This window comes from Bactrocera neohumeralis, chromosome 5, assembly GCF_024586455.1.
Source record: "Bactrocera neohumeralis isolate Rockhampton chromosome 5, APGP_CSIRO_Bneo_wtdbg2-racon-allhic-juicebox.fasta_v2, whole genome shotgun sequence".
Classification (NCBI taxonomy): Eukaryota; Metazoa; Arthropoda; class Insecta; order Diptera; family Tephritidae; genus Bactrocera; species Bactrocera neohumeralis.
The window spans coordinates 37191459-37218014 of NC_065922.1; the positions used below are offsets into that span (position 1 = coordinate 37191459).

The window sequence follows — 26556 nt, forward strand, 5'->3', positions numbered from 1 at the left end:
AATTATTATACAGAAATATTTTCGTCGTTTTATGGATAAAACCCTCGTTAGCAGGAAATTCTATGATAAAAACTTACTCAGTTGAGAACTCCTACATAAATTAACGAAGCAACTAAGTTATCCATATTTCCTTGAAATACTTTATATACTTATTTCAAATAAATTCGTTTAATTAAATATATGCAATATTTTCACTTCATTTCACAATAATTCACATTTTTAAATAAATTTTCAATACACTATGGGAAATCCGCTGCGAATTTACACATTTCCTTTTCTGCCCACTTTCACAATGGCCGGCTGATCATGGCGGATGTGATATTTTGTAATTTCCATACGAAGCGGAAGTGCACGAAGAACACATAAAGCGAATACAAGCCAAAAGCCAACAAAATTAATTATGAACTATAAGCATAATAGTGCTTATGTCATTCATGTTCATCAACAATCAATTATATTCTTTGCATATCATAAATATTTTACTGCAAATCTTTTGTTTGCGAATTTCACATTACAACGCAAATTGGCAACGCCGTTAATGTCAATTTCGTTTTTATCTTTCCCGAAAAATGTCGACTCGCTGTCAAATTTTGCTACAAAAATACAAAGAATTCGTAAATTAACCAAATGTTTCCTCCATAAATTGAAAAATTTCAAGCAAAATAAAAACAAAAAAAGTAATACAAAAAGCTCGAATCGCATACAAAATTAAAAAGCAAATGTCAAAGCTAGTGAAAACGTGAATTACGACCAGTAAAAAGAAGTTATTCTATATTCAACAACAAAACGCATAGCAGAAAAACAGACTGTCAGCAAATTAGCGAAATAACTAGCAGTGGAACAGCAACAAAAACGAAGGCGACGGTGGTGTAAGAGGCAACAGCACATCAGCGGTGTCAATGATAGCTCATAAGAGGGCACTCATAATCATTAAATTGGCAAATTGTTTTCGGCAAAAAATAGGTTATTTTGAAGAGTTGGAAAATCTACGGCTCTCCTGTAATTCTCGATAAAACAATCAAAGTTTGATATTGTTGACAATAGCTGTCGCTAGCAATTTCGTCTTGTTGCAGTAAAAAAAAACTAATCAAGAACAAACAAGGAACGCACACATGTCATGTTACTAAGTTAGGCAGACAAGGAGACAAGACGCACGCCACCATCAAACTCACACCAATTGGTATCAATAACGTACACAAAGGTTAGTTACTTTCCTTTGTTTGATGTCAAAGCGCATTCTATTGGAATCTGAGTAATCTGTAAACAACGCCGGTTAGCGACTCTGTGCCCACCCTTCTAAACAGGTCATTATCCTAACCAACAAAGTCTTTTGCCATATCGCGTTTAATGCTATTTTTCTTAATAAAGAACTTCACTGCTGATTGTCCCAAACATACGCGTTTGTTGTGGTTCGCGAATAAGTGATTATAAATGGAATAATTTGACATTTCTAATGACGCACTGGAGGCGTTAAAAACCTTTTCGGTATCCACAATATAAATTTCTATCGCACAAATCGCCAGTCGAATATATATCTTGTTTCAAGCGAAAATCACACTGCTCGCCATTACACCAATTCGTGAAGAACAAAAGTGAAACCCAACGAATGGGCGCTAAGGCAAGTACACCGACAGCCAGCGGCCAAAGCCCACGTTCGCGTACCTTTTCCAGCAGCTCAACTGGGACGGACGCTGCACAAGTTGCCAGCAATAGCAGCGCAGATGGTGGTCAAGGCTTTAACTTGTTGCGTACATTACCCAGCCTACAGGTACAACATCATGTCCAGAGTTCAAGCATCGATCGACAGCGTGCACGTAGTTTGAGTTCAGTGCCGGATATTCACAATCAACAACATGGCAACTCAAATGCAGGTTGTGTCGCTGGTGGACCGCATACACATCCAGCTGTCGGTACGACGCCAAGTAGCAATGCATTTGGTGTAACCTCACAAGCGCATTCTTCAGTTGCCACCAATTATTTGCAACATCCGCATTATCCACTTGGTGGTGATGTTATGGGTTCAGGTAGTATTCGTGTTAGTGTTCCGGTCAGTAGTAGCTCATTTCACGATAACTCACTGATGCTGAATGGCGGTAACGGTGGCGGCAATAGTGGTCGTGGCATGGTGAGTGCACCACATTCTCATACACTCAACTTTGAAGATCTACAGGATGTTTCTGCAACGGGCACAAATTTTGTGGAGAGCATTGCATTGGCGGCATCCTCATCTAGTGGCGCGAGCGGTATTGGTCGCGTCTACACAGCTACATCGCTACCATCGCACATTTGGTCATTTAATGGTAAGTGAATTTCCTTTATCACTACTTACAACATATTACGGTAAAACAACTATAGGTATGTAAATGACTAATTATATATCTGGTGCCGTCTAGAGTTAGGTTGAGTGATGACTAATGATTTTATAAAGAATGCATTTTCTAACTAAAACAGAAATATATAAATTTGTGCTGCGGAGATTCCTAAATGGTTTTTCTGTAGAAAAATTCGAAAAATTAATATTTAACTTCTATAATTCTCATTATTTTTGTACGTTTATAATAAGTGCTAACTCATTGCAATAAAGTGTCGTTATTGTCTTGCAAGTGTATTTGTTAATAAAACTATTACGTTTCGTGTGCAATATATTCTTCTTCAATTCGTCAAGCCAATTAATGATTAATCTATTGTGTGTTCACACGTCAGTCGGGTCTACGTAACCAAAACGGACCAGTATTTTTATCCAGCGAAGAGCTGTTAACTCGGCATCAGGCCTCGAAATTATTTCAAAAGATCAAAACAAATTTCGGTTACTGTTGTTGTTATAGTATAAACTATTCCTGGAGTAATATTCCTTTATTTCGCGTTGTTGTCAATATTGTCTTGTTAATTAAGTGGTTGTATCCAAGTCAGAAAGAAAGCATTTTTTAATAGTCCTTTTATTTTATAACTAAATCAAGGTAATATGCATTTCAAAAATTTAAAGTACTACTTTTTTGGAGGACCTCCTGAAAAACAGCTACGGAATCAAGGGAATCAAGCATTTTTTCAAAACTAATCATAATGGGCTATTGGATTCCGTAGCTGATTTTCAGGAGAATCTGCTTAAAACTATCTCCATCCCAGAAACCCAAATCTATTATTACTATACACTTCTACTTATAAATACAAAAATATACATACAGTTGTATGTATGTACATTCGATTTACATGCAAAAGCAATTTTCGATTTTTTGATATTCACATGTGAATATAACCTCTTAAATTATACTTGGTTCACTTTTGTGTCATAAGACTTTACATAATGAAGTATGCTCTCCATTTCGATGAGATCAATCATGATTAACTTCAATCAAAGGAGTTACAACTACTTGAATTTTTAATTTCCTCAAAGCATTATATATGTTGTTCTTGGACAAGTACCTTTCTTATCTTAATTCAACAAGAAGCAAATTAAATATATTTAATTTTACTATTTGTCGCCGCTGTTGGAAAATTACTATACACACACAAATATACAAATATTTATTTGGCAGATAAGTTACATGATTAAAATAAGAAGAAAATAAATACTAAGTGGAAAATAATTCAAATTGTTTGCTCTTTGCGAGCAGCTGATAAGATAACTTAGAGAACCTTTCCAAAGATCCATTGTAATATGATGCGGAGCAGCTGGCAACGCCGTCAAATCATTTACGACCCCCTTGCGTGTGTGCTATTAGACAGTAGGTAGCCCACCAGCCGAGTAGTGCGAAAAGCAGGAAGAAGGTAACAGCAGTCAATCGACATACGGCGAACAACAACGAATACAGGAATAAATAGAATAGCAGTGTACTACTTCTCAATGCGAGTATACCGACTACGAGCAGATACTTCGTCTAGCGATTTGACAAGCTTTGCAAATATAAAGTACCATACATAATCCAAATAGGTGTTGAGCTGGTCACTGATTTCGTCGCCGCTAAGCTACACTATTCGCATTGGTATTAATAAGTTTAAATAAAAGTGAAATGAACATGCATGGCAGACAGCGCATATACATAAAAACATGTATACAAACATAAGTGTTTGCAGCAAACGAGTAAAGAGCTTTAGCGTAAAGTGCTAGCAAAAACATTAATACATTAAAGGAATTATGTGTGGTGGGCGAATAAAAGAGCAGCATCGAGCAGTGTAATTAATGGATCTAGTGATAAAATTAAAAGCCCGAGTTATGTGCTTATGTGCCTATATGCGTACAAATATTGGAGTTAAAGCTGTTGACTGCAAGTGCTTATAATTAACGGCAGAAATTAACAAAAAAAAAGAAGTTAATATATAGTACATAGATTCTCGGCCCGATAGGTAAATTGATTTACTAAGTGGTGGCCACAAGTGAGCTGTGAGCACTGACGGCTGCCTTAACTTCGCAGCGTCAGTATGGCGGATGGAGTAAATGAAAGGTTACAAAAGCAAAGGCGACGTCGACGGCGACAGCAGCAGCACAGCAATCTGAAGTGATTATTTTGTTGGCTTGATTGTGTGTGTATAGTATCTGATTGGCAAGTCCGTGGGTCTCTTGTTGGCTCAGCTGGTGACTGTTGTAGTGCACATGTACATACATATGTATGTATGTATTTAATATAATATCCACTTTGCGCTGTGTGTAAATCGTAAACTTTACAGAGCAGCGCTCCGTTGGTCTCGCTGGTCGCTTATAAAAGTTGTGATCGTGTGTTGTGCTTCTTAACGTCGTTTATTACCTCAATAATGCATACATTTGTATTTTATTTAATTTTTTCTATAGGCTTTAATCGGAAAAAACTCCAACTCATTTATGTATACACACTTCGAAAATCACTTTTGTTGTTGCACACCTATACAGTGACAGAAACGTGTCTTAAGACTTTGGGTTCATGTAAAATTAAATGTGTTCAAATCAATATTTGACAGGAGAGCGTCTTATCATATTCCCATGTGACCCATTTTAAAAGCATATTTGTGTTTATCAGTTATATAAACCGGCTTAAGTGTTTTCAACTCGATCCACTCGATGATTTCGAGTTGTAAACTAAGAAATTCCAGATCTTAACTAGATCAACACTGGTTCTATTGACTCTCCTCAAAATAATTTGGTTAATATTTTATGACTTACAACAACAATCACTAAACACCAAAATACTGATTGATATCCATCAGTTCGTATTATCAATAATAACTATGGACGACAAGTGGCAGCGAAACAACTTTTGGGTTAAAGAAATACAGAAACCTTGGTTTGGAACCTAAAAAGAGGTATAAAAAGGCTAAAGTAGAAAGTCCGTTATAGATACCGCTTTATTACTAAACAAAAAATTTCAAAAAAATAAGTCTGAAGAAGTTCCGGAAGTTAGGGTCTTAAATAATTTCGTCAAATTTTCACTCCGTGTCAGTACCCCGGATGCTCAATTGACCTCTCATATCATCTCTATAGTTTTAAAAAATGCTTACGTTGTATTGCTCACTTTTACTAACCTAACTTTAAGCCTACAACTGATATTATATTAATTGATTGATGAATAGTCTATAACCTCTAAGCCAAAGGGAATCCAATTAAAGCCTTTTACCATCTCTTTCGCACTCACATACTCGCTCTGTCTCTGAAATTACTTCCTGGTAACCTTTTTCATCCGTTTCCGCTTAAAACCGGAATCAATCTACTCTGGTTCCGGCGACTATTTTGCGCGCATTATTTCGATCTCATTTTAAATTTCATGTAGATTAGATTAGATAAGTAAATGAGCATTGCACCGCGACCTAGGGTCTTTTGTGCCCTCTCCTAACTCACAACGTCTCAACTAGCCCCAGCAAATTGATGAGTTCCGATATACTGCTAGGTGCTACTGAGTCGATGTGATCCCTTTTGGCAAACATGGATCCAACTGCCTTAATCCTACGCCTACAGACTGCTGTTCAGTTCATTAGCAGGTATTCTGGTGTTTCAGACTCCAAGTCGCAGAACCAGCAATTTGCACAAGAAGCTAGGCTATGTTAAGTAAGTTCTTCTTGAGCTTGCAAGTGTAGAAGGCGACAAGTAGCCTGAGTTTTTGCCTTGGGAAATTGATGACACATTTAAACTTTTTGAGGTTGTAACCACCCATTAGCAACTTTGCATGGCGCATGCCTGGGAGTTGTTGAAAATACCTCTCCCTACCCACTGCTTCATCATTGCGGAGCAGCTCCTTTATGGTGTGGGGACCAAGCGCAATGAAAGGTGTCGAGCCTACCATGTTGATGGATGCTACAGAGCTGGCAAGCTAATCAGCCAGTTCATTAACGTGCGAACACTAGTTTTCTGGCAAACAGCTGTTAAAAATAAACAACTCGTTTCGTCAGTTTCTTGTTATCTTTTTGACACCTAAGCCCCCTTTCCGTAGACCAGGTCACATATAGTAAAATCCAGACTTTAGGATGTCTTAAAATAGTTTGGATTTGCCTGTGAAGGTTAGAGTCACTACTGGAAGTTAGCTACTATATAAATGATCCGCGTGACAGCTGAGTCGATTTAGCCAAGTCTATCTATCTGTCCATTTGTCCGTTTATACACGAACTAGTCCCCACTTTTTGAGACATATGTATATAGTGCTTTCATTAAAATCTCATATTTCGTCCCACTGTGCAACTCACCGATACACAGCAGATAACTCGTAACAGTAAACCAAATTGGTGGAAATGCTCACAAATATTTAAATACACTTATATATATTTATAATAATAATATAAATATAATTGCATATGTATTGTATATATATGTACCTAACGATGTAGACAGACAATCGCAGCGCTGCTGATTTTTTGATTTGTCGAGTGTTTCGCGGTGATGCGTGTACACGAGCGCTCGTACTAGACGCAAGGGTGGCTAGCTAGCGAAGAACAAACTTCTGAGGGGCGCGCGGAGCAGGCACGTAGGCGCTCACTAGTGTGTGTCTCAATTAGTAGTGTGTCGCGAAGGAGAAATACGTATACGGTGCCGGCTATACAACCAGACCAGCAAGCGAGCAGCCAGTCAGCCAGCCAGTCAAACAGGTCCGACGTCCGTCCGCGTCAGCAGCAGCGCAGCTGGCAGCAGCACACTCATGACAGCTGTAGTCACCGCAAATAGTCAGTTGGCAGTCAGTCAGTTGCTACATGCCGAGTTGATCAGCGAATATTCGAGTACGAAAAATTCGATTTTTCACAGCGGATTTTAACAAATTGAAAAGTGAACTTTTAACGTGTTTTTGTTGTACACACACACTGTTTCTGTGTTGTGTTTTGACGTAGCGAGAATAGAAAACAGATCTACGCAATTGTGAATTCGTTAATTGTGCGTAAATGCAAGTGCTGCTTGCTTACAAATGCATATATATATACACACACATATACATATTTACATCGTGTTATTTGCGGCGAAAAGAAAAACTTGAATTCAATTTCCTAATTTAGTGCAATGCTCGCCGACACTTTGACGTAAACGTTGCGATTGCACGTCATTCGTCGCTTGAAAGCATTAGTTTTTACTCCGTTTTTAGTTGTTGTTGTTGTTTCGTTTTTGGTGCTTGACCTACCGCGCCACCGGTGACAGCAGAGTGATTATGACGATGTGCTCACTCCATTACACAATTGCTCCGTAGCGGCGGTCGCTGCACCGCTACACACACGCGCGACGTAGAATCTTCCGGGAAACGCGTCCACAAAACAGCTCACTCTTGGCACTCGCACCATTGAAACGCATTATTATTGTGTGTTTTTTCGGGAGCGTTGAACGGCGGCGACTAAACAGGAAGATAGCCAAGGCGTTCGTTCGCTATAACGCAGTCATGCAATTATAAGGCAGCAACAACAGAAACAATAATGAAAAGGCCAATCATTCACTTGAACGCTGACAGAACAAAGCACAACCGGGTAGGGTTGAGTGCCGACACACAAACATACATTACAATTACATATGTATGTACATATAGAATAGTAATACATGTACAAGCGTTCCAAGCACCAACAGAGCTTTCGCTTTCGGCGTAGCGTGACGCTGCGACGGAGTTGTTGGCGCACCAGTCAGGCAGTCAGCTAGTGACTTATTCACTGTGTGTGCTGACTGCAATATTTGCAGCGCATGTCTCTCCATACACGCATACGACCGTGTGCCCATGTACACCTTCCGTCCGTCCGTCCGTCCGTCCGTCCGCCCGTCTGCTCGACCAATAACACCCTGGTGCACCAGCCACCTCCGCCTTTGTCGCCGCGCTCGACTATTTCGGTTTATTTATTCAACGCCTTACATGTGTCTCCTGTATGAGTGTGCGCCCGGCTCAGGTGTGTATGTGTGTGTGGCCGATTGTGTTTTCCCACATGTGTTACTATATACGCGGCGAAGTGTTTGCATAAGATAAGGCGAGTACGCTGTGAAGGATTAAAATTGGCCGGGTCGCGAAGCACAGCTGACGACTTGTACGCGGTGTAGCTGCGCATCGATCAGTTGTTAGCAGCAAATATATGTATGTATATGTGCGTTGGTAATCATTCCTTTAACATTTAAGAGCTGGTGCTGCGAGGTGCTAGGGGGCGTGGCGCAGTCGGCGTAGAATTGCGTATTTATTTCGAGTGATCGCAAAGCTCATATAGCCACGGCGGCCATGAACGAGTTATATTTCTTTCTGCTAACAAACATACATACAAACAAACAATATACATATGTATGTGTGTGTGTGTGAATTCGTAAGCATGTGTAAATTTTTTCACCGCTCTAATAATATTTTTTTCGCGCACGTAGCACCTACAGTCGTTGAGACAAAGAACAAACAAAGGCAGTAAGGAGAGACAATAATTTTTTGCCGGATAAAAAAACAAGTGTAAAGCGCAGCAAAGACTCTGTAAGCAGACATTTATTGTGAAAGAAAATTTCTAGAAAACAAAAAAGTTTATTTATTTAACAATAAGCGAAGAGGCGCTGCAAAAAGCGACAAAACAAAAATCACAAAACCAAAAATAATAACAAACAATCAACATGGGTCAGGTTTTCGGCAATCCGAACAATGTGCACGGCGAATACCCGAGGACCACGAGCAAATATGTTGGTAAGTTATGGCGCTAAGTAATAAAAAAGCCACCAAATAAATGCAAATGTATGTACATATGTATGTAAGCCATACAAATAACGTATAAAAAATATTAAAAAAAAAATAAATTTGAAATTAAAGAAATAAATAAATGCGAATATTCATAAGTATGTGGAATGAAAAAAAAATTAACAAAGAGTAATAATAATAAAATAAATATTAAAAATTAAGGAAATAAATAAATTAAGAAATATGTATATAAGGAAAAGTAAACAAAAGAAATATAGAATTCAGTCATGGATAGAGAAATAGCACACTTTGAGCATATAACAAAACGACATTTATTATTAATATAAACGAAAACAATAAGTACCCGGAAATTTAAAATAAAATGCAAAATATTTAATCATTCATGAATATTTATTTTGTCGTCTTCAAAGTAATCCCCACCAGTTGTAATACACTTATTTTTCCAGTCCCTGAAACACTTTCATAAACACTTTTGGGATGGCCTTTAGCTCCTTCAGCGAATTTTGTTTTATCTCTTCGATTGACTGAAAACGGGTTCCATTCCGATGATTGTTGACTTGTTTGCATGTCAAAATCATACACACATGTCTTTTCGGCAGTTATAATGCTCTCCATGAATGTGGAATCGGAATTCGCACCATCAAGCATGTCCAAAAAAGACCTGTTTACTGTACTATGGTACTCTTTTTGCAAAAAAATAATCAGCTATATTGGGACGAGTCGAGCAAGAACTCGTTTTATTCCCAAAATATCTGCCAAAATCATTCGAACGGACTCGCGAGAGATGTCGAACTCTCTTGCCATCTCTCTAACACTTGCCTGACGATTTTCAAGCACCATATTCTCACTTTTTTAATATTTTTATCAGTTGAAAAGGTCAAAGGTCGCCCAGAAAGAGACATGTCTTGAAAGACCTCTCGTCCCGCACACGAAATTTATTTAGAAATACAAAATTTGAGACAAATTCTTTGTTCGATTATTTTATCTTTTGCAAAAGTCGCAATGCACAACTGAGGTGTACCGAATATTCGTGCAAAGTTGTATCCTGTTATATAAGTTGCTTTTTTGATTTATTTACTGGAAAGGAAAGAAGTTGCAGTCCAATTTCGCCCATTTTCGCACTATTACATAGGAACTTGAATAATGTCACATACCAAATTTGGTTGAAATTGTTCGGGCGGGTCCCGCGATATGGGATTTTACCAAAAATGGCTCATTGTTTTAGTAGTTTTTAACAGTACCGTTATATGGGGAGTGGATGGGGTTATCTGCCGATTTCATCCATTTTTACAGTGTCGGTAGGGGTGCTTAAAGAATTTGTCCTGAGCGAATTTGGTTTTTATAAGTTAGATAAGGAAATATTTACATTAAACCAATCAGAGGCGGTCCACGCCCACTTTTAAAATATTTTAGCCCTCAGGCGCCCTTTCTTACTGCGATTCTCTGTGCCAAACTTCAGTTCTTCATGTTTATTTGGTGCTTAAGGGGTACCATGGGCTTCCTCGGGTGAAAAACAGTTTTTTTTTTCAACAATTTTTTTCTCATATAAAAAGTGAAATATTTTATTAGAATTTGTTATTGTTACAAACATACGCTATTAACAAAGAAATTCTAAAATTTTTGGAAAAAAATATTTTAAATCATCGGAAAAAAGATGCGCCCGCGTTGGCAGATTAACTCCTTACAGGATCATCTAAAGTGGAAAAATACGTGTTTTAGTTAAAATCTTAACTTAGAATTTGGACGAAGGAAAAAAAAAACTGAAAATTGGATTTATGGCAGACATTTTTATGAGAGAAAATTAAAATTTCAGTGAAAAAACCAAGTCTTTAAGAATTGTGTAAAATTTCATTTAGATCGCTAGTGCTCGAGAAAATCTTCCCAACCGATATAAAAGTTTATAAAAGACAGTTTCGAGAAAAACGCGTTTAAAGACGGCGACTTAGCCTAGCAAGCCTCGAGCGCACAAGTTCTCAAGGCTGCATCTCCAAAACTATTACACGGATCAACTTGAAAATTTGGGAAGATATTCTAGAGGTGTTGTAGAATTTAAGAAGGTAATAAAAAAAATCGATTTTTTGATTTCCGTAAACCCATGTAACCCTTAAAGGCGTTTTGTGGGTGTGGCAGTAGTCCGATGACGCCCATCTGCAATACCAACCGTCTTACGATGCTGAGAAATTTGTCTACCAAATTTCATTAAGTAACTCTGCAGCAAGTGGTTGCAAGAGTATTAAAAAATACATAATCATACATCTAGATAGAAAGGCAATCGAAAAATAATTACTCATAAAAATTTAAACACACAAAAATAATAAAAAAATATTTTCTAAACAAAACAACAATTAAATAAAAATCTGAAAATAAAATGAAATTAAAAAAAAAAATAAAAAAAAGTATATATAAAAAAGAAAAAATAAATAAATAAATAAAAAAGAAAATCTAAGAAATAATCTAAGAAATACTCATAACAATTTAAACACATAAAATAATAAAAAAATATTTTTTAAACAAAACTACAATTAAATAAAAATCTGAAAATAAAATAAAATCCAAAAATATATATAAAAAAAGTATATATAAAAAAAAAAAAAAAATAAATAAATAAAAAAAAATTAAGAAACAATCTAAGAAATACTCATAAAAATTTAAACACACAAAAATGATAAAAAAATATTTTCTAAACAAAACAACAATTAAATAAAAATCTGAAAATAAAATAAATTAAAAAAATAAATAAATAAGAAAAATAAAGAAAAAAAAAATAAATAAATAAAAAAGAAAATCTAAGAAATAATCTAAGAAATACTCATAACAATTTAAACACATAAAAATAATAAAAAAATATTTTTAAACAAAACTACAATTAAATAAAAATCTGAAAATAAAATAAAATCCAAAAATATATATAAAAAAATATATATGTATAAAAAAATAAAAAAAAAAATAAAAAAAAAATAAATGAAAAGAAAATCTAAGAAATAATCTAGAAATAAGCGAAAAAGAAACAGCAAAACCATAAAATAAAAACAAAAACATTAGTGAATCAAAATATAAGCACGAAAAAGTCGAAAACACAGTTGAAATGTACAGTAAGTAGACCGTAATCGGACAACTGCAAGTACGCAATTAAAAGTGCAGCCAAAGAGCAAAAGAGAATCTAAAAAAATAGTTTGACGACTTACTTAATGACTTTTTGTATACCTATGCACCTGTTTATTCATAAAAACACACACACCCTCACACAAACATACGTACACATATAAATAGCTATAAACACGCCCGTCTAAATATAATGGTCAATACCTACATACATATGTACTTAAGCCCCAACATACTATGGTTCGAAATAACGATCAATAGCAATAAACAGTCGTCGCGAAGGCAAAACACCGTAATCGGCCAAGCGCTGCAGGGGCAAGTGCAAATGACCGCTATATGGTATCGTATCGATTGTGCGCCAGCCGATTAGGCGGTCAAAATAATGGCACATTCTAATGCGATATTATTATTTATATGCACCTATATACATACATATATACTATATACATATAGTATATGTATATGTATGTATATATGTAAATTTATTTCATGTTTATAAGCGCTAATTATTTTCTAGAACAGATCGCAATTAATGTCTATAAATAGTTATAGAGCACTCTTTGCCGTTCATTTGCTTGAGTGTTTGCATTTTCTTCTCCTCATCGGCGCAATAAAAAAAGTGTTTTGAATCGATCGTAAAGCGATAAGCAGCGAGAAACAAAGCATATGTCAAGCGCTTTTGATAAGAACGTGCTGTGAGTAAGAAACGGCCAAACCAGGGGGGGAAATGTCGGCCTAGCATATTACGCATTCATTTATTTTAGGCAATTGCATATAGAACCAGAGAACTTTCGGTCTTCGTGACCACTTAATCATACAGATAACATTTTATCGCATTTGCATACAAACATAAATGACTTAACAAAAGTCTTGTGTAAATATTTTGCCCGCAACTTTATTGCAAAAATAAATACAAGCACTTAAGTCGACGTTGTGATTTCACAATTCATTAAACAACTATGTGAAGTACCACAAAACGTATAATGAACTTTCGTTCATATTGCACGTGCCACGTTGATGAAACCCTGAAACGGTGTCTATATCGTATATATGAAAAATTAAGTACATACCCCTCGCAAGGCAGTCGGGTCCATGTAATCGCAACGGACTCGGATTTTTATCCTGCCGCGAGCTGTCAACTCGGTAGCAATTTATTCAAATTACATAAGAGATATTGTCTGCCGCTACAACAACAACATAAATTACATACGATTGGAGTTTGAAACTGTTTCCAGATCATCTCTTGATCAGTAACCTCGAGGGGTTACAATATGTAGTCGGTTAATCAGGACTATTTCGGACTTCATTTGTTATTTGTTAATTACCGATACACACAGGATTAGGTCATCGAAAGGACAGTCTTTGGTCGTATATAAGCCTTCTCAATTCAGGAACCGTAAAATCGGTTGTTGTTGTAATGGGTAAATAATCCCCGTTAGGATAGTAAGGATTAGATAAGTTGCCATCGACGTCATCCAGCGGTAGCCACAGGAAATGTGCTGTTTCGACGGGGTCGAACCAAAGGGATAAGGGTGTCAGATGTGCAGGGGTTAGCAGGACATGCAAAGAGGTAGCTTGTGCCATGCGAGGACTCATTGCACGCTGAACATATATTTGATATGTCAGGGTCTATTCTGGATAAGTAGGAGTTTAACCTGCTATAGTCTCCAGAACAAAGCTGCGCAAGGGTCACACTTGATTCTCGCGTCAACTGGAGCTCTTCGCCTGCAATGGGTGGTGATTTGACTCCAAGTACGCTATTCACTAAGAGGGAGTTGATGAAGGTGTTAATGGCTCCACTGTGCATGTCTGAAGTTAATTGCGTCCGAAGTCTGGTCGGCGTATTGTTTTATGTCGTCGACGTAGTTGAGAAGGGACCTCTTGATACTTATAGGAAACGGTTCCGCTCCAAGTAGGTGTTTGATGAAACGATTTCTGCGAAAGCACCTCAGCGGAAACTGCTTTGAAAGTAGTTCATTATGCTCCTTAACTGGGAGCATAAGGGCCTTACTGTGCAAGCGTTCGATGGCAGACATCAGGAGGCACCCTGTCGTAGTCCGGATTGCAGTGTTCTGACATGTTGGCTTCCTCATCTGTGTTTCACTGCATTCAGACGTTGTTAAGGACCGTCCGGCTGTCGTAGGTATCGGTTGATATCACTCTCCTTTCTTTCCTTTCTCACTTTGTTGAGTCTAACTTTGGTTCTATGAGAAAAAATGTATAGTCAAGTATCTAACTCACTAAGGAATGTACATATGTGATCTCCTAAGAAAACTACTCATACGATCTATTGATTTGTAATAGTTTTTTCACCCACTGTTAGCTAAGCATTTATTAGAACTCCTCCGAGAACTTCAAAGGAAAGCGCCGAGCTTTTGTAAGCCTCCAAAGAGCGCAGGAAATTATTCAACGAATAGACCCTTTTGAAACTACGCTGTCAACAAATAAATCTAATCTCACTTCTTAAACTCTTACGATTCATGCAATATTTCTGGAATTTGCGCACTCGCACTTGTTATCTTGAGTATCGATTAATCCCTCTAAACAATTTTGATAATATATCATTTACTGTATTTCAATGTAACGCTCGTTGGAGTCAAATAAAAAAACACATTTTGTTTTGTTCAGATTTGCAGTTAGCGATTTTTATTGTTTACGTTTATAATTAATGTTTTCGTTTAACTGCGGAAGTCGTATTTATTCTATAATCTCTTTTGTCCCTACTTTTTATATTCCCGATTCATAGAACTATACAGTTAAGATTACTCTGAGGATGTTCCTACCAGCACCCTTTCGGCGTTACCTTGAGAAACTGTTATCTTACGAATGAACCTTGATTTTTTAATTTTGGTTAATCCCGCACAAAGTTATGACGGAGCACGATAATTCTACTTGTTTCCGGGACAAGTTTGAATAATCTTACTTTAATAAGCCAAGAGACCAGTTTTGGTTCTTTGCGATACCAAATGGAGTTCAGTTTCTATATTCTGGAGAAGTTGCCATACTTTAGGATGTCTGTTCTTGACACTAATTTTAACAGACTCTGCAGTCTCACTATCAATACCTCATCTAATGTATCATACCGTGGGGACCCCAGATGCTTACAGAGATGCTCCATTGTTTCCCTGGTGCCTTGCTCTAGACCTTTCCTCCAGTCTTCTCGATCTGTCAGCCTCGTTTTGCGGGCGTGTGTCGCCACCAGACAGTGACCAGTTTGTATTCCGATCATGTTCCTACAGTCTCTTCTATCGAGTACCAAAAAGAATTGTGTGTACTTCCGATCTACCGTTTTGCACAAGACTTTTGCAGTTTTGCACGCAGGTAGCTCGTTCCATCGGGTTTTGATTTTCTCTACCATGCTTCTGTCGAGATCGTTGTATAGACAATGCATGGGTTTTCCAATGTTGATTGCGCTTTCAGACGTTAGCCGTACACTATTTCATTGCCCTCGATGCCTTTGTGGCCTGGCACCCAGTAGCAGTGAATTTGCTGACTTCTGACAACACTTTCAACTGCTGCCTTGCTTCCCAAGACACTTCTGGCCGATATGCGAAACGAGATTACTGCCTTGATTGTTACTTGGCTGTCTACGTAGATGTTGACTCTGGCATTGCCTGCAGGTACATTAGAAGCCAACTACGCTGCTTTCGAACTAGCAAAGACCTCGGCTTGAAATATACTGCAGTGGTCCGGTAACTTAAAAGGCCTAACTCTGGACAGTACATTCCCGCACCAACTCCAGCGTCCATTTTCGAGCCATCCGCATAGATATTTAGAGTGTTGCGCGTGGCTAACATATCTTAACGCTAGCTATCGGTTTTAATAAAGAAATTTTAACTGCGTCGTCAAAAAAAAAAAAATGCCTGCTGATCAGACAAACATGCATAATGCGCTTAACCGGGTGATTCTCGTGTATGGAACTTAACCTAACCTAAAAAAAATACTACTTCTCACAACTTATGTTAACCAGCAAGATACACATACATACCCGCAGCGTAAATATTGCTTTATTAAGAAAATTAATGCTAATAACGGTATGTAGAACATATTAATATAAATCGCTTAGTACTATACCACATATAAACGCGCATGACCTTTAAATAAGTTCAAAGCGCAATTGTAAAATTAACTCTTACCACAAATGCATGTTTGTATTTATTCGTTCATGTATGTATGTATGTGTGTGCACTTTAACTCCATCAAACCAGCGTGAAGTCTGCGTGAACATTTGGCTCAACAATCACATAGTTGATGGCTTCCCGTGTGCAGTGCAGCTGGTGCATTCGTCGCTTTTCCGCTGCATTCCCAGCGATTAGTCATCGCCAATAGATAGCATTTACGTAATAATCCATATACACTAACTAACATTTCTTCAAATACATTTTACATATTTATAAATGTGTGACGCTCACCGTTTTCCGTTCTTTCTCTGTACTTCCAGGTATTAAGTGTCCAGTATGTAACAAATTTGTGTTGCCCGACGATATTGAATGCCATTTAGTTATGTGCCTCACCAAGCCGCGACTGTCATACAATGGTGAGTGAAATAATTACGAAAAACAACACAAACAAAGAGTGAAAACAAGATTATCGGCCATTAAAATGCTGTTATTAAAATGTGCGCTTACAAGTCGCGTAATTTAATTAAAAAATTAAAAAATCTTGTGCAGTCATGACATTAAAAAAACAGCAGCAACAACTTGCATAAAATATATGTATTTTTAATTATTTATTTATTGTAACTTTAATTTATGCAAATTGTGAAAAATTCTATTACACGAATGAAACAACTTTCAGCAATACATATTCATTATATTAACGAAATATGTAGTTGTTGGAGTAATTTATAGTTAGCAAGCACTCACTATTCAATCTTATGTGGCAAATATTCAAAGCAATTATTTATTTAATTACACTATTCTACAGCGTCTCCGACGACTCTTTACATATTTACATTTATACAAACATATCGAACGAATTCTGTTTTAAGTGTGAAAATTAGCAGAAAATCAATAAAACGTAAATAACGGTTATAATACAGCGCCAAGAGATGAGCTGATTTATGCGACCTTGTTTATTACATGCGCGCTGCGATCACCTTGAGGCATAGGCGTACTTTTAACAAAACTACTTATTTAATTTTCGCTAGATACAATTTGACCCTTTAGAGACTAATCAAGCAGTCTAATGAAATAAATTCATACAAAAACAAGAAAAAACGTTAACTTCGGTTGCACCGAAGCTAAATACCCTTCACAGGTGCATTTCTGTTAGTAACTATGTGTTCAGTTTGTATGGCAGCTATATGCTATAGTTAACCGATCTGAACAATTTCTTCGGAGATTACATTGTTGCTTTAGAAAATAATCTATACCAAGTTCCGTGAATATATCTTATCAAATGTGAAAATTTTCCATACAAGAACTTGATTCCGATCATTCAGTTTGTATGGCAGCTATATGCTATAGTAATCCGATCTGAACAATTTCTTCGGAGATTACATTGTTGCTTTAGAAAATAACCTGTGCCAACTTTTGTGAAAATACATTGTGAAATGTGAAAGTTTTCCATACAAGAACTTTATTCCGATCACTCAGCTTGTATGGCAGCTATATGCTATAGTTAACCGATCTGAACAATTTCTTCGGAGATTACATTGCTGCCTTAGAAAATAATCTATACCAAATTTGAAGATGCATGGTCAAATGTGAAAGTTTTCCATACAAGAACTTGATTCCGATCATTCAGTTTGTATGGCAGCTATATGCTATAGTTAACCGATCTGAACAATTTCTTCGGAGATTACATTGTTGCTTTAGAAAATATTCTGTGCCAACTTTTGTGAAAATACATTGTGAAATGTGAAGTTTTCCATACAAGAACTTTATTCCGATAGGTCAGTTTGTATGGCAGCTATATGCTATAGTTAACCGATCTGAACAATTTCTTCGGAGATTACATTGCTGCCTTAGAAAATAATCTATACCAAATTTCGTGAATATATCTTGTCAAATGTAAAAGTTTTCCATACAAGAACTTGATTCCGATCATTCAGTTTGTATGGCAGCTATATGTTATAGTGGTCCGATATCGGCAGTTCCGACAAATGAGCAGCTGCTTAAAGAGCAAATGACGTCACTTAATAATAAACTACTTAAACCAAAAATAACTTCTGGATGATCGTTCCGCCATTTTGCTACATTTGATATAACAAAAAACACGTATACGCATCGTCGTTCCTTCGTAACTGAATCAAACAGTGCAATACCACTCATATGATTGGTGGTATTATTAATAGAAATTGTGAAAAAGAAAATGTGAAATATTTCTTACTTTGTTTGCATTAGCGACTATTAGCTAAAAATATATTCCAGACCGAGTTTCAAATAATACATTAATGCCCGGTTTCACAGTCCATACTTAAGTATGTGCTTAAGATAAAGCGGAAAAATAGTATTTCACAGTTCATACTTAAGTTATGCTTAAGTACTGAAAATGGGAGACTTAAGCAGTGCTTAAGTAACAGCTGATTTTTGTTTTGAATTGTTTTGAATTTTCAGTTATTTGTCAAAAGAAGAATAATAGGAATTGTTTTGAATTTTCAGTTATTTGTCAAAAGAAGAATAATAGGAAAAAGGAAATTATTTTTAGTGAAAAAATATGGAATCGCACTGGGATTTCCACCAGTTCCAATAGGTGCTCGGAATCGGTAGCGGTGAAATTTGGGTTTTTTTGTTGTTTTCATTCATTTTCGATATAACTTTCCTCCCAGTGCAGCGGCTGTCTCTTGATTCGCTGAACTATGTCAATGTCGTCGTATAACTCATACAGCTCATCGTTCCATCGAATGCGATATTCGCCGTTACCAATGCGCAAAGGACCATAAATCTTCCACAGAACCTTTCTCTTGAAGACTCGTAACGCTGACAGATCAGATGTTGTGCTCATCCATGCCTCTGCACCATATAGCAGAACGGGAAAGATGAGGGACTTGTAGAGTTTGGTCTTTGTTCGTCGAGAGAGGACTTTACTTCTCAATTGCCTACCCAGTCCGAAGTAGCACCGTTGGATTTGGAGGCTGACGCTGCTGTTGGTGTTAATACTGGTTCCAAGATAGACGAAATTATCTACAACTTCGAAGTTAGGATTGTCAACAGTGACGTGGAAGCCAAGTCGCGAGCGCGACGACTGCTTGTTTGATGATAGGAGATATTTCCTCTTGCCCTCGTCCAGTCTGGAGAAAGCAGAACTAACGGCGCGGTTGTTGAGGCCAATAATATCAGCAGCCAGCAGTTATACTCTAAAAAAAAGATTGTACCTGCTCGATTAAGTGCTGCAGCTCGTATTATTTTCTCCAGATTGAAGAAGTCGCACGATAGGAAGTCGCCTAGTCTGAAACCTCGTTTGGTATCGAACGGCTCGCAGGGTCCCTCCCGATCCTGGCGGAGTTTTTGGTATTGCTCAACGTCAGTTTACACAGCCGTATTAGTTTTGCGGGGATACCAAATTTTTACGGTCTTTCAAGTTCTTCCAAGCCTAATGCCAGACTGATAAGGTCCAATCGTCGAACATACATCTCCATAATTTTAGTATGCACTGAGCATCAGTCACTAAATCAGCTCTAGGGGTTCTACAAGAGTATGCTCCGGTCGTGAAACCTTCTGTTAGTCGCCGCATCTCTTCGTAGAATTTTCCAGAATTATCTTGTCGACCTTGTCAAGCTCTTCGTACTCACGCATTGCGGCCTCTTTTTTTTGACGCTTCCCTCTTCAACTCTCGGTATACTTGGCTGCAACAAGATAGTCGATGTTAGGACCGGAGCGTACGCATGTCTAAAACACTGGAGATGTGTCTTCCGTTTATCACAACATGATCGATCTGCTTGGTGGGTTTTCAATCCCAGACGGTCAGGTAACTTGATGAATTTTGCTATGCTGGAATCTAGTACTGCTGATAACCAAATTTTCATGCCCCGGCGAGGTCAATCAGTCTCAACTCATTTGGGGATGTTTCATCATGGTGCAGGCTGAATTTACCGACCGTTGTGCCAAAGATACCTTCTTTGCCCACACTGGCGTTAAAGTTGCCAAGCACGATTTTGATATCGTGGAGCGGGTAGTTTTCAGAGGTTCCGCTCCAAACGCTCATATAAGGCATCTTTGGTCACATCGTCCTTCTCTTCCGGCGAGGCGATCTGTTGAAGAACCTCGCTTTGATGCGGATTGTGGCTAGACGTTCATCCACCGGGCTACTCGGCGACGGAGTCTCTCTCCCACCACGAATCCCACACCGAATTTTAGCTCCTTTATATGGCCACTGTAATAAATGCCACAAGACCTACTCGCCTCAGTCCTTGTCCCGTCCATCGCATTTCTTGGACGGCGGTGATGTCAGCCTGCACTCTAACGAGGACATCAACCAGCTGGGCAGCAGCACCTTCCTAATTAAGGGACCGGACATTCCAGGTGCATGCCTTTAAATCGTTAAGCTAAATGCGTTTGCCATGGTAGTCATAAAAAGGAGGGTCTCTCATCCGAGGCTGTTGGTATTTTTTTTTCATAGATTATATTTAATTTACTCTCGCATTAACTTCACGTCTCATAAATTGTATTCAATTACATACATACGTATGTATGCCATTTTACCTATTTTACTTTTATTTAATTCCAAAGACCTCCACTCATTCGATTTCTCTTCTCATTGCTTTCAGAGGATGTATTATCCGATGCCAAGGGCGAATGTGTAATTTGCTTAGAAGATTTGAATCCCGGTGATATTATTGCACGATTGCCGTGCTTATGTATTTATCATAAAGGGTAAGTCTACACTCATTTTGCAAACTTGAAACTCTCCACTAATAAGCGTTACTCACTTGCAGCTGCATCGATCGATGGTTCGAGGTGAATCGATCCTGCCCCGAGCATCCAGGCGACTAGTTAAACCTCACTAAGTAAATTAGTCAATAATAATTTTAATATAAAACGATAACTCAAATTTATATATATTTTTTTTTGTTTTTGTATTTTTTTCTTTCTTCTTGTTTCTTACGTTTACGTTTCATCTACACGTTAATTAATTATACAGTACAGTTATAGAAAGAGAGCGATGAATTGGAATCATAACTAATCAATTTATTGAGTAATAATGAATCTAGTGATATAATATATATTCAGCAAATAATAATAAAATAGAAATTAGTTGTAAATTCTTTTTTATACTGTGACGTAAAAATAGGTGAACATAATAACATAAACTTTAAATTATATACATAAAAAAAGAAACATAAGCAAGTAAATGAAAAAAAACTAACAAAGAAATGGTGAAAAACTAAAAAAAAAAATGAAAAAATAAGATATATATACATATATAAGTATATATTGTATGTTCGTAATTTCTGTGTGTCTTATCGTTTACGAATATGAATATGCAATAGTTTTGTTGTGATTTAAATTGTATTGTATATAAATTGTATGAGGTGAAGCCGATGTGTGTTAAAAGGGCATGAGGGCATTATGAGCTCATGTAATCACAGTAATATTACAAAATAGAAGTTACCAACGCAGCAGCAACTCAACCGAACTCAAATCAACTCAACTCAACTGAACTCCAAAGCGGCAGTACATGATGCAGGGTGACTGCAAAGCCATGTTTCGCACACCGTTAAACACTCAATGGAACACCAATAACTGCAGCAACAATAACAACGATAATATATAATGGCAAGTAACGAACGATGAAGGCGCATGTAAAAGGACTCAAAACAAAAACAAAAAAAAAACGGTGCTGTGCACTGCAGCCCAGTGTGCGTTAGTTATTTAATTGTGATCGTCTATATAAGTTTTGTATATGATTTTTGCTCATTTCACGTTGACTGTTTTTGATTTGGCTTAAATTGTAAACACATTCATACAAGCAAACAAGCAACCAATAAGAAAATAACAAAAAAATTAGCACTAAAGCAAAAACAAAAACAAAAAAATAGTTTTTTAGTATAGGAAATGTTGTGAATTGTAATTGAGAAGTAAGAAATGTTTATGTTGAGCCAATAACTCCCCGCCGCAATGAGAAATCACCATCACCAATAAATCAAACAAAACATAAACACAAAAATACAAATCAAGAAATTAAGAAATGTGCAGAAATGTGCATGTGCATGCATGTATGTGAGACAAATGCTGTTAGTTGCCTATCGCAACGTCAACTGGTTGGGGAGGTGCGAAGTGGTTGCAAGCACATAGCATACATGGACGACACAGTACACTTTACTCAAATGTCAATATCATTTCATAAATAAATAAATTTAATAATATATATACATACATATGTATGTATATACATATATTTATAATAAAAAAAAAAACTAAAATCAACAATTAAAGTTAAGCGATTGTGGTATAATTCTATGGATGATGGTTAAAAATTAAGTTTAACTGAATATACAAGCATACATACATATAAACAACTATATTTACATATATATACATAGCTATATAATTTAGGTTTAGGCTCGAAAAATTATTGTGGTCATCAAATGTCCAGCAAAAATTAAGCAAGAAACAAATAACAAGTAAACACATGTAAATTGAAAATGAAAACAATAACTACAACACACACACCCACACACAAATACAAATCACAAAAGTTAAAAAACAATAAACAGCAGACATGCAAATAGCGCAGAAAGTAACGAAATAACCACTAAAGCAAATATTGCAACGCATTTCACCGTAGTAGAATACAACAACAACACATAACGTAAAGTAGACAAAGAATCAAAAAATAGCGCGGTAAAGAATAAATTGCTGAAAAAAGTTTAAAAAAGTCATAAATAGCAGTAACAGCAAAACGGATGTGTTAGTAGGAGGAAGTGGGTAGTGAAACTGAGAGAAAACAAAGAAACGAAGCAAACGTGAGAATCTTGTCAAGCATATACCAAATCAATATTAAGCGTAGCCGTTAAAATTGTACATACTTACATATTATATAGAACATAACGCATACATACACAAAAAAATACAAAAATACATACAAATTTATATACACGAAAGCGCGTACGCGCACATTAGCGGTACATTAAGTAAACAAAACAACAACAACAAATTTAAATTTAGTAGTAATAAAAGAAATTTGAATTTTGAGAATACCAAAAAAACAAAAACTTTTTGAATTGCAAATGCAGTTAGAAAACAAACTACACTCGTCGGAAGAAATGCAAAATTCAAAAAAAATAAGGGCATTGAAAAGCAAAAACAAAAGCATTAATGTAACACTCTTTATGTGCTTGTACGTTGCTGTATGTAAAATGTATTTGTATTTGTATTTGTTTTTTACCAATCAGAATTGTTGCTATAAATAATAAAAAATAAAAATAAAATACAACAATAAAAATAAATTCTAGCAAGCGAAATGCAAAGGTGTTGAACTAAAAACAGTTATAGTAACTATATATTTGATTTTTTGTTTTCCTATTTACAGTTACCGTTTTATTTCACAATTTCGTTGTATTTGTTTTGTTTATGTTTTTTGTTCAGTCTATATATATATAAAAGAATTTTTATACAAATATATGTATAACCGATTTCTGAATATTGAAGCAACAATAAGATAATTATTTAAGTAAATCGATTAAGCGTTTTAACGTAAACAAAATTTGTTTTTATTTCGCGAAACTTATCATCAAACAACTTAACGTAATGTACACGTAAAAATGTTGCAAGGGGAGTGGTAAGTAACGGCGAAGAAGTTGCGGCAACCAGGCCATTAGGACTGGAACCGTTATTGTTGTTGTTGTAACGGCAGAAAGCATACCTGAAGATATCGAGGAATGCTGTGAAGTATAAAGTCCTTGGCTGGATATAAATTCGGGTCCGTTCCGGTCGCTGTGGGCTTCACACAACACGAGAGGAACTACGAAAAGAGGAAAAGATTTGTAGAAATCGCCACTGACCGAAATTACCGGAAAATACTGGGTTATTTCTGGAAAAGTGCGACACAAAAGAATTCAAAATTCAATTGTTATACAGGTTACAGGCTGGGTTACTGTTTCACCAATCGTTTCTGTGACCAAGTGTCGTGGGAACTTCGATCCTTAGTCATTATAGCTTAGAACGTTATCGATCTACTCGGGTTAAGATTTTGACCACCATTTGGGCATCTTGAATAGAAGCTCGGTGAATTTAATCATTATGGTTTAGAGTTTACAGCGTAAGGGTTCCTAAGCACTGTCGATCTATACAAGGAAGACTTCGACCACAATTTGGGACGAACATTTCGCGGGTAACTCGCTTTCACGTCTTTCTCCTAATCCAGAATATAACAGAGAAATTAAGATTACACACTGAGGTGTTATACATACATACATACTTATATTATTTGCAAATCCCCTTTGATTCTTCTAGTACTTAAATATTCCTGGATGTTATTCTAAATTAACCACAATTTTCAAATATTTAAAGTGTCTGTGTGCAGTTATTTTAATGAAAAAATATATTTTAGTATTAATTTATTATTTAAATAAATTTAATAGCAAAAATGTATTCTTTTTAACTTTATATGTCTAGAAGCATACCCTAATAAACAAAAAATTAAAAAAAAACTGTCACTCTGTACTTCGGGTAATTTTACTTTAAAAATTATCTTCTACAACACCCTGTTGTAATTTTATAATGCTGGAAATTTCAAAGATTTTTATTTATAAGAAACACAGTAAACGTGGCATACGAATTATTCAATATTTTAATGAAAATTTCGCAAATAGAGCGCCACATATTTAAGTAAAAACAAATTTCGAAACACCAAAACGCATCATAACTGGAGCTACATTTTCTAATAAGAATACAGCAGTTATATGCTGGCAACACCGTACGTGTGCGAAATCCACCAATTGGAATTGGAGAAACAAACGTTCCGCGGCGGTCAGTCCTCTGTCAAATTTCTTATTAGTCAGTTGTCGGTTGTTGATTTTTCCGTGGCGCTGCAGCTCCGCCAGTCGTAAACAGAATTTCCACCAAAACATAGCGTGTGGTCCAAGTAGATAGCTCCCCGGATAGAAAGAGCATCCATCGTGTAAAGTGATTGATATAGTTTACCTACAAATCACGTAGAATTTATGCTTTTCCTCAAGTGAAGAAGTGAAATTTCACTTTGCATGTGGTGTAGTGAAGAAGCGCCACACGTGAGTGTGTGTATGTGCAAGAAATTTCGAGTGCATCCTATTTAGCAAATAAAGAAATTTAAGTGCAATTTTGTGTTTTTTTACGGTTATAAGTGATTTGTGATTTATGTTGAGTGTTTAGTGTGTTGATGGGGTTTCATATTAAATTGTTGCGTCGAGCAATTGGAAATTGAAATCAAAACAATCCCCTCCGCAGGTGGCGGTGGGCAGTCACAGATGATAGTTGATTTTCGGAGTGGGCGAATTGCAGTTTGTGCATTCAAGGTGCCGGCGCAAAACATTGTTTTTGCAACGAGTGTGACTTATTTTAAGAGGCGTACCTCACAGAAAGTTTGGAAAATTTCGCGAAGAGATATGTAAACAATTTGAGGTAAGTGCTCAAATTTTGCTGTTTTGTTTAGTAATCTTATTTATGTTTTCCCAACAATGCACTGGTCTACATGTGAAGTTTAACCTTGATAAATTAATTCATTGTAATAACAACAATTTGAGAAAGATAAAGTAAAGCAACTGCGCCCAAAAAAAAATTAAAAAAGTAGAATGTACAATGTCAGTGGCGGGCAGCAGCAGGGAAAGCAGCGCCAGTGTAAACTCATGCCCGAAACAACGGAAACGGAACACATGGAAGCACTGGGCAGCTGTAGCAAACAATGCAACTCCCGAGGGAGGTGCGGCATAGCGTTTTTAAATGCAAAACACTTGCAAGTCTGTCAACCTTAGTTGCGGTCTGCGTTTTCCAAAATGCAAAGTAGAGTAAAAAAAATGCTAAAAGTCGAGGAGCGGCAAAGTTTACGTCGTTAGGCAACGCTTTTTGTTGTGGTCGTCATATTGTTTGGCCATTGTGCTGGTTTTATTCAATTTTGTTGATTTTCGCCAAAATTTGGCGCAATATTTCGCTTGCATGTAGACTTGGGTCTACCTTTTAACTATGCACCTAGGTAGGGACAAGTAAAATTTGTACGGCACTGTCACTAATTGTGGTAGGCACTCCTTAATGCAGCGCGAAGTTAAAATGTGTTACTTTATTTGCCGCTTGTGCATGCGCTCTTCATTCCCTCAAAAGTAAATGTGACACGTCAGTTGCTTCTCCACTTGCTCCTTTTGTTTTTGTTGTTTTTATGTTACCACTCGAATGTTTTTATTGGTTCCGCTTCTCTATACCGCAGCTACAGCATTTATTATGCTGTTTTTGTTGTTTTG

At 36.7% G+C, this 26556-nt stretch overlaps 2 protein-coding genes across 4 annotated transcripts in view; both read left to right on the top strand.

The window, feature by feature from the left end:
• The first annotated feature begins 574 nt into the window (after positions 1 to 574).
• LOC126759659 (E3 ubiquitin-protein ligase ZNRF1) lies at positions 575 to 23613 on the top strand. 3 transcript variants are annotated; one of them, XM_050474637.1, is made up of 6 exons: positions 577 to 1304; positions 1369 to 2300; positions 16624 to 16719; positions 20893 to 20998; positions 21061 to 21132; positions 21267 to 23613. In XM_050474637.1, the coding sequence occupies exons 2-5, from the start codon at positions 1607 to 1609 to the stop codon at positions 21116 to 21118; spliced, it is 954 nt and encodes a 317-aa protein (XP_050330594.1). In that variant the 5' UTR covers positions 577 to 1304; positions 1369 to 1606; the 3' UTR covers positions 21119 to 21132; positions 21267 to 23613. The 3 variants fall into 3 exon arrangements, with proteins under 3 accessions (XP_050330595.1, XP_050330594.1, XP_050330593.1); XM_050474638.1 differs by having other exon boundaries at positions 575 to 2300; positions 21272 to 23613; XM_050474636.1 differs by having other exon boundaries at positions 577 to 2300.
• Positions 23614 to 25635: 2022 nt separating this feature from the next.
• LOC126759666 (uncharacterized) overlaps positions 25636 to 26556 on the top strand; it is a 55102-nt gene continuing 54181 nt past the window's right edge. The window contains exon 1 of the mRNA XM_050474650.1: positions 25636 to 25726. The gene's annotated coding sequence lies outside the window, so the exon portion shown is untranslated. The remainder of the gene's footprint in view (positions 25727 to 26556) is intronic.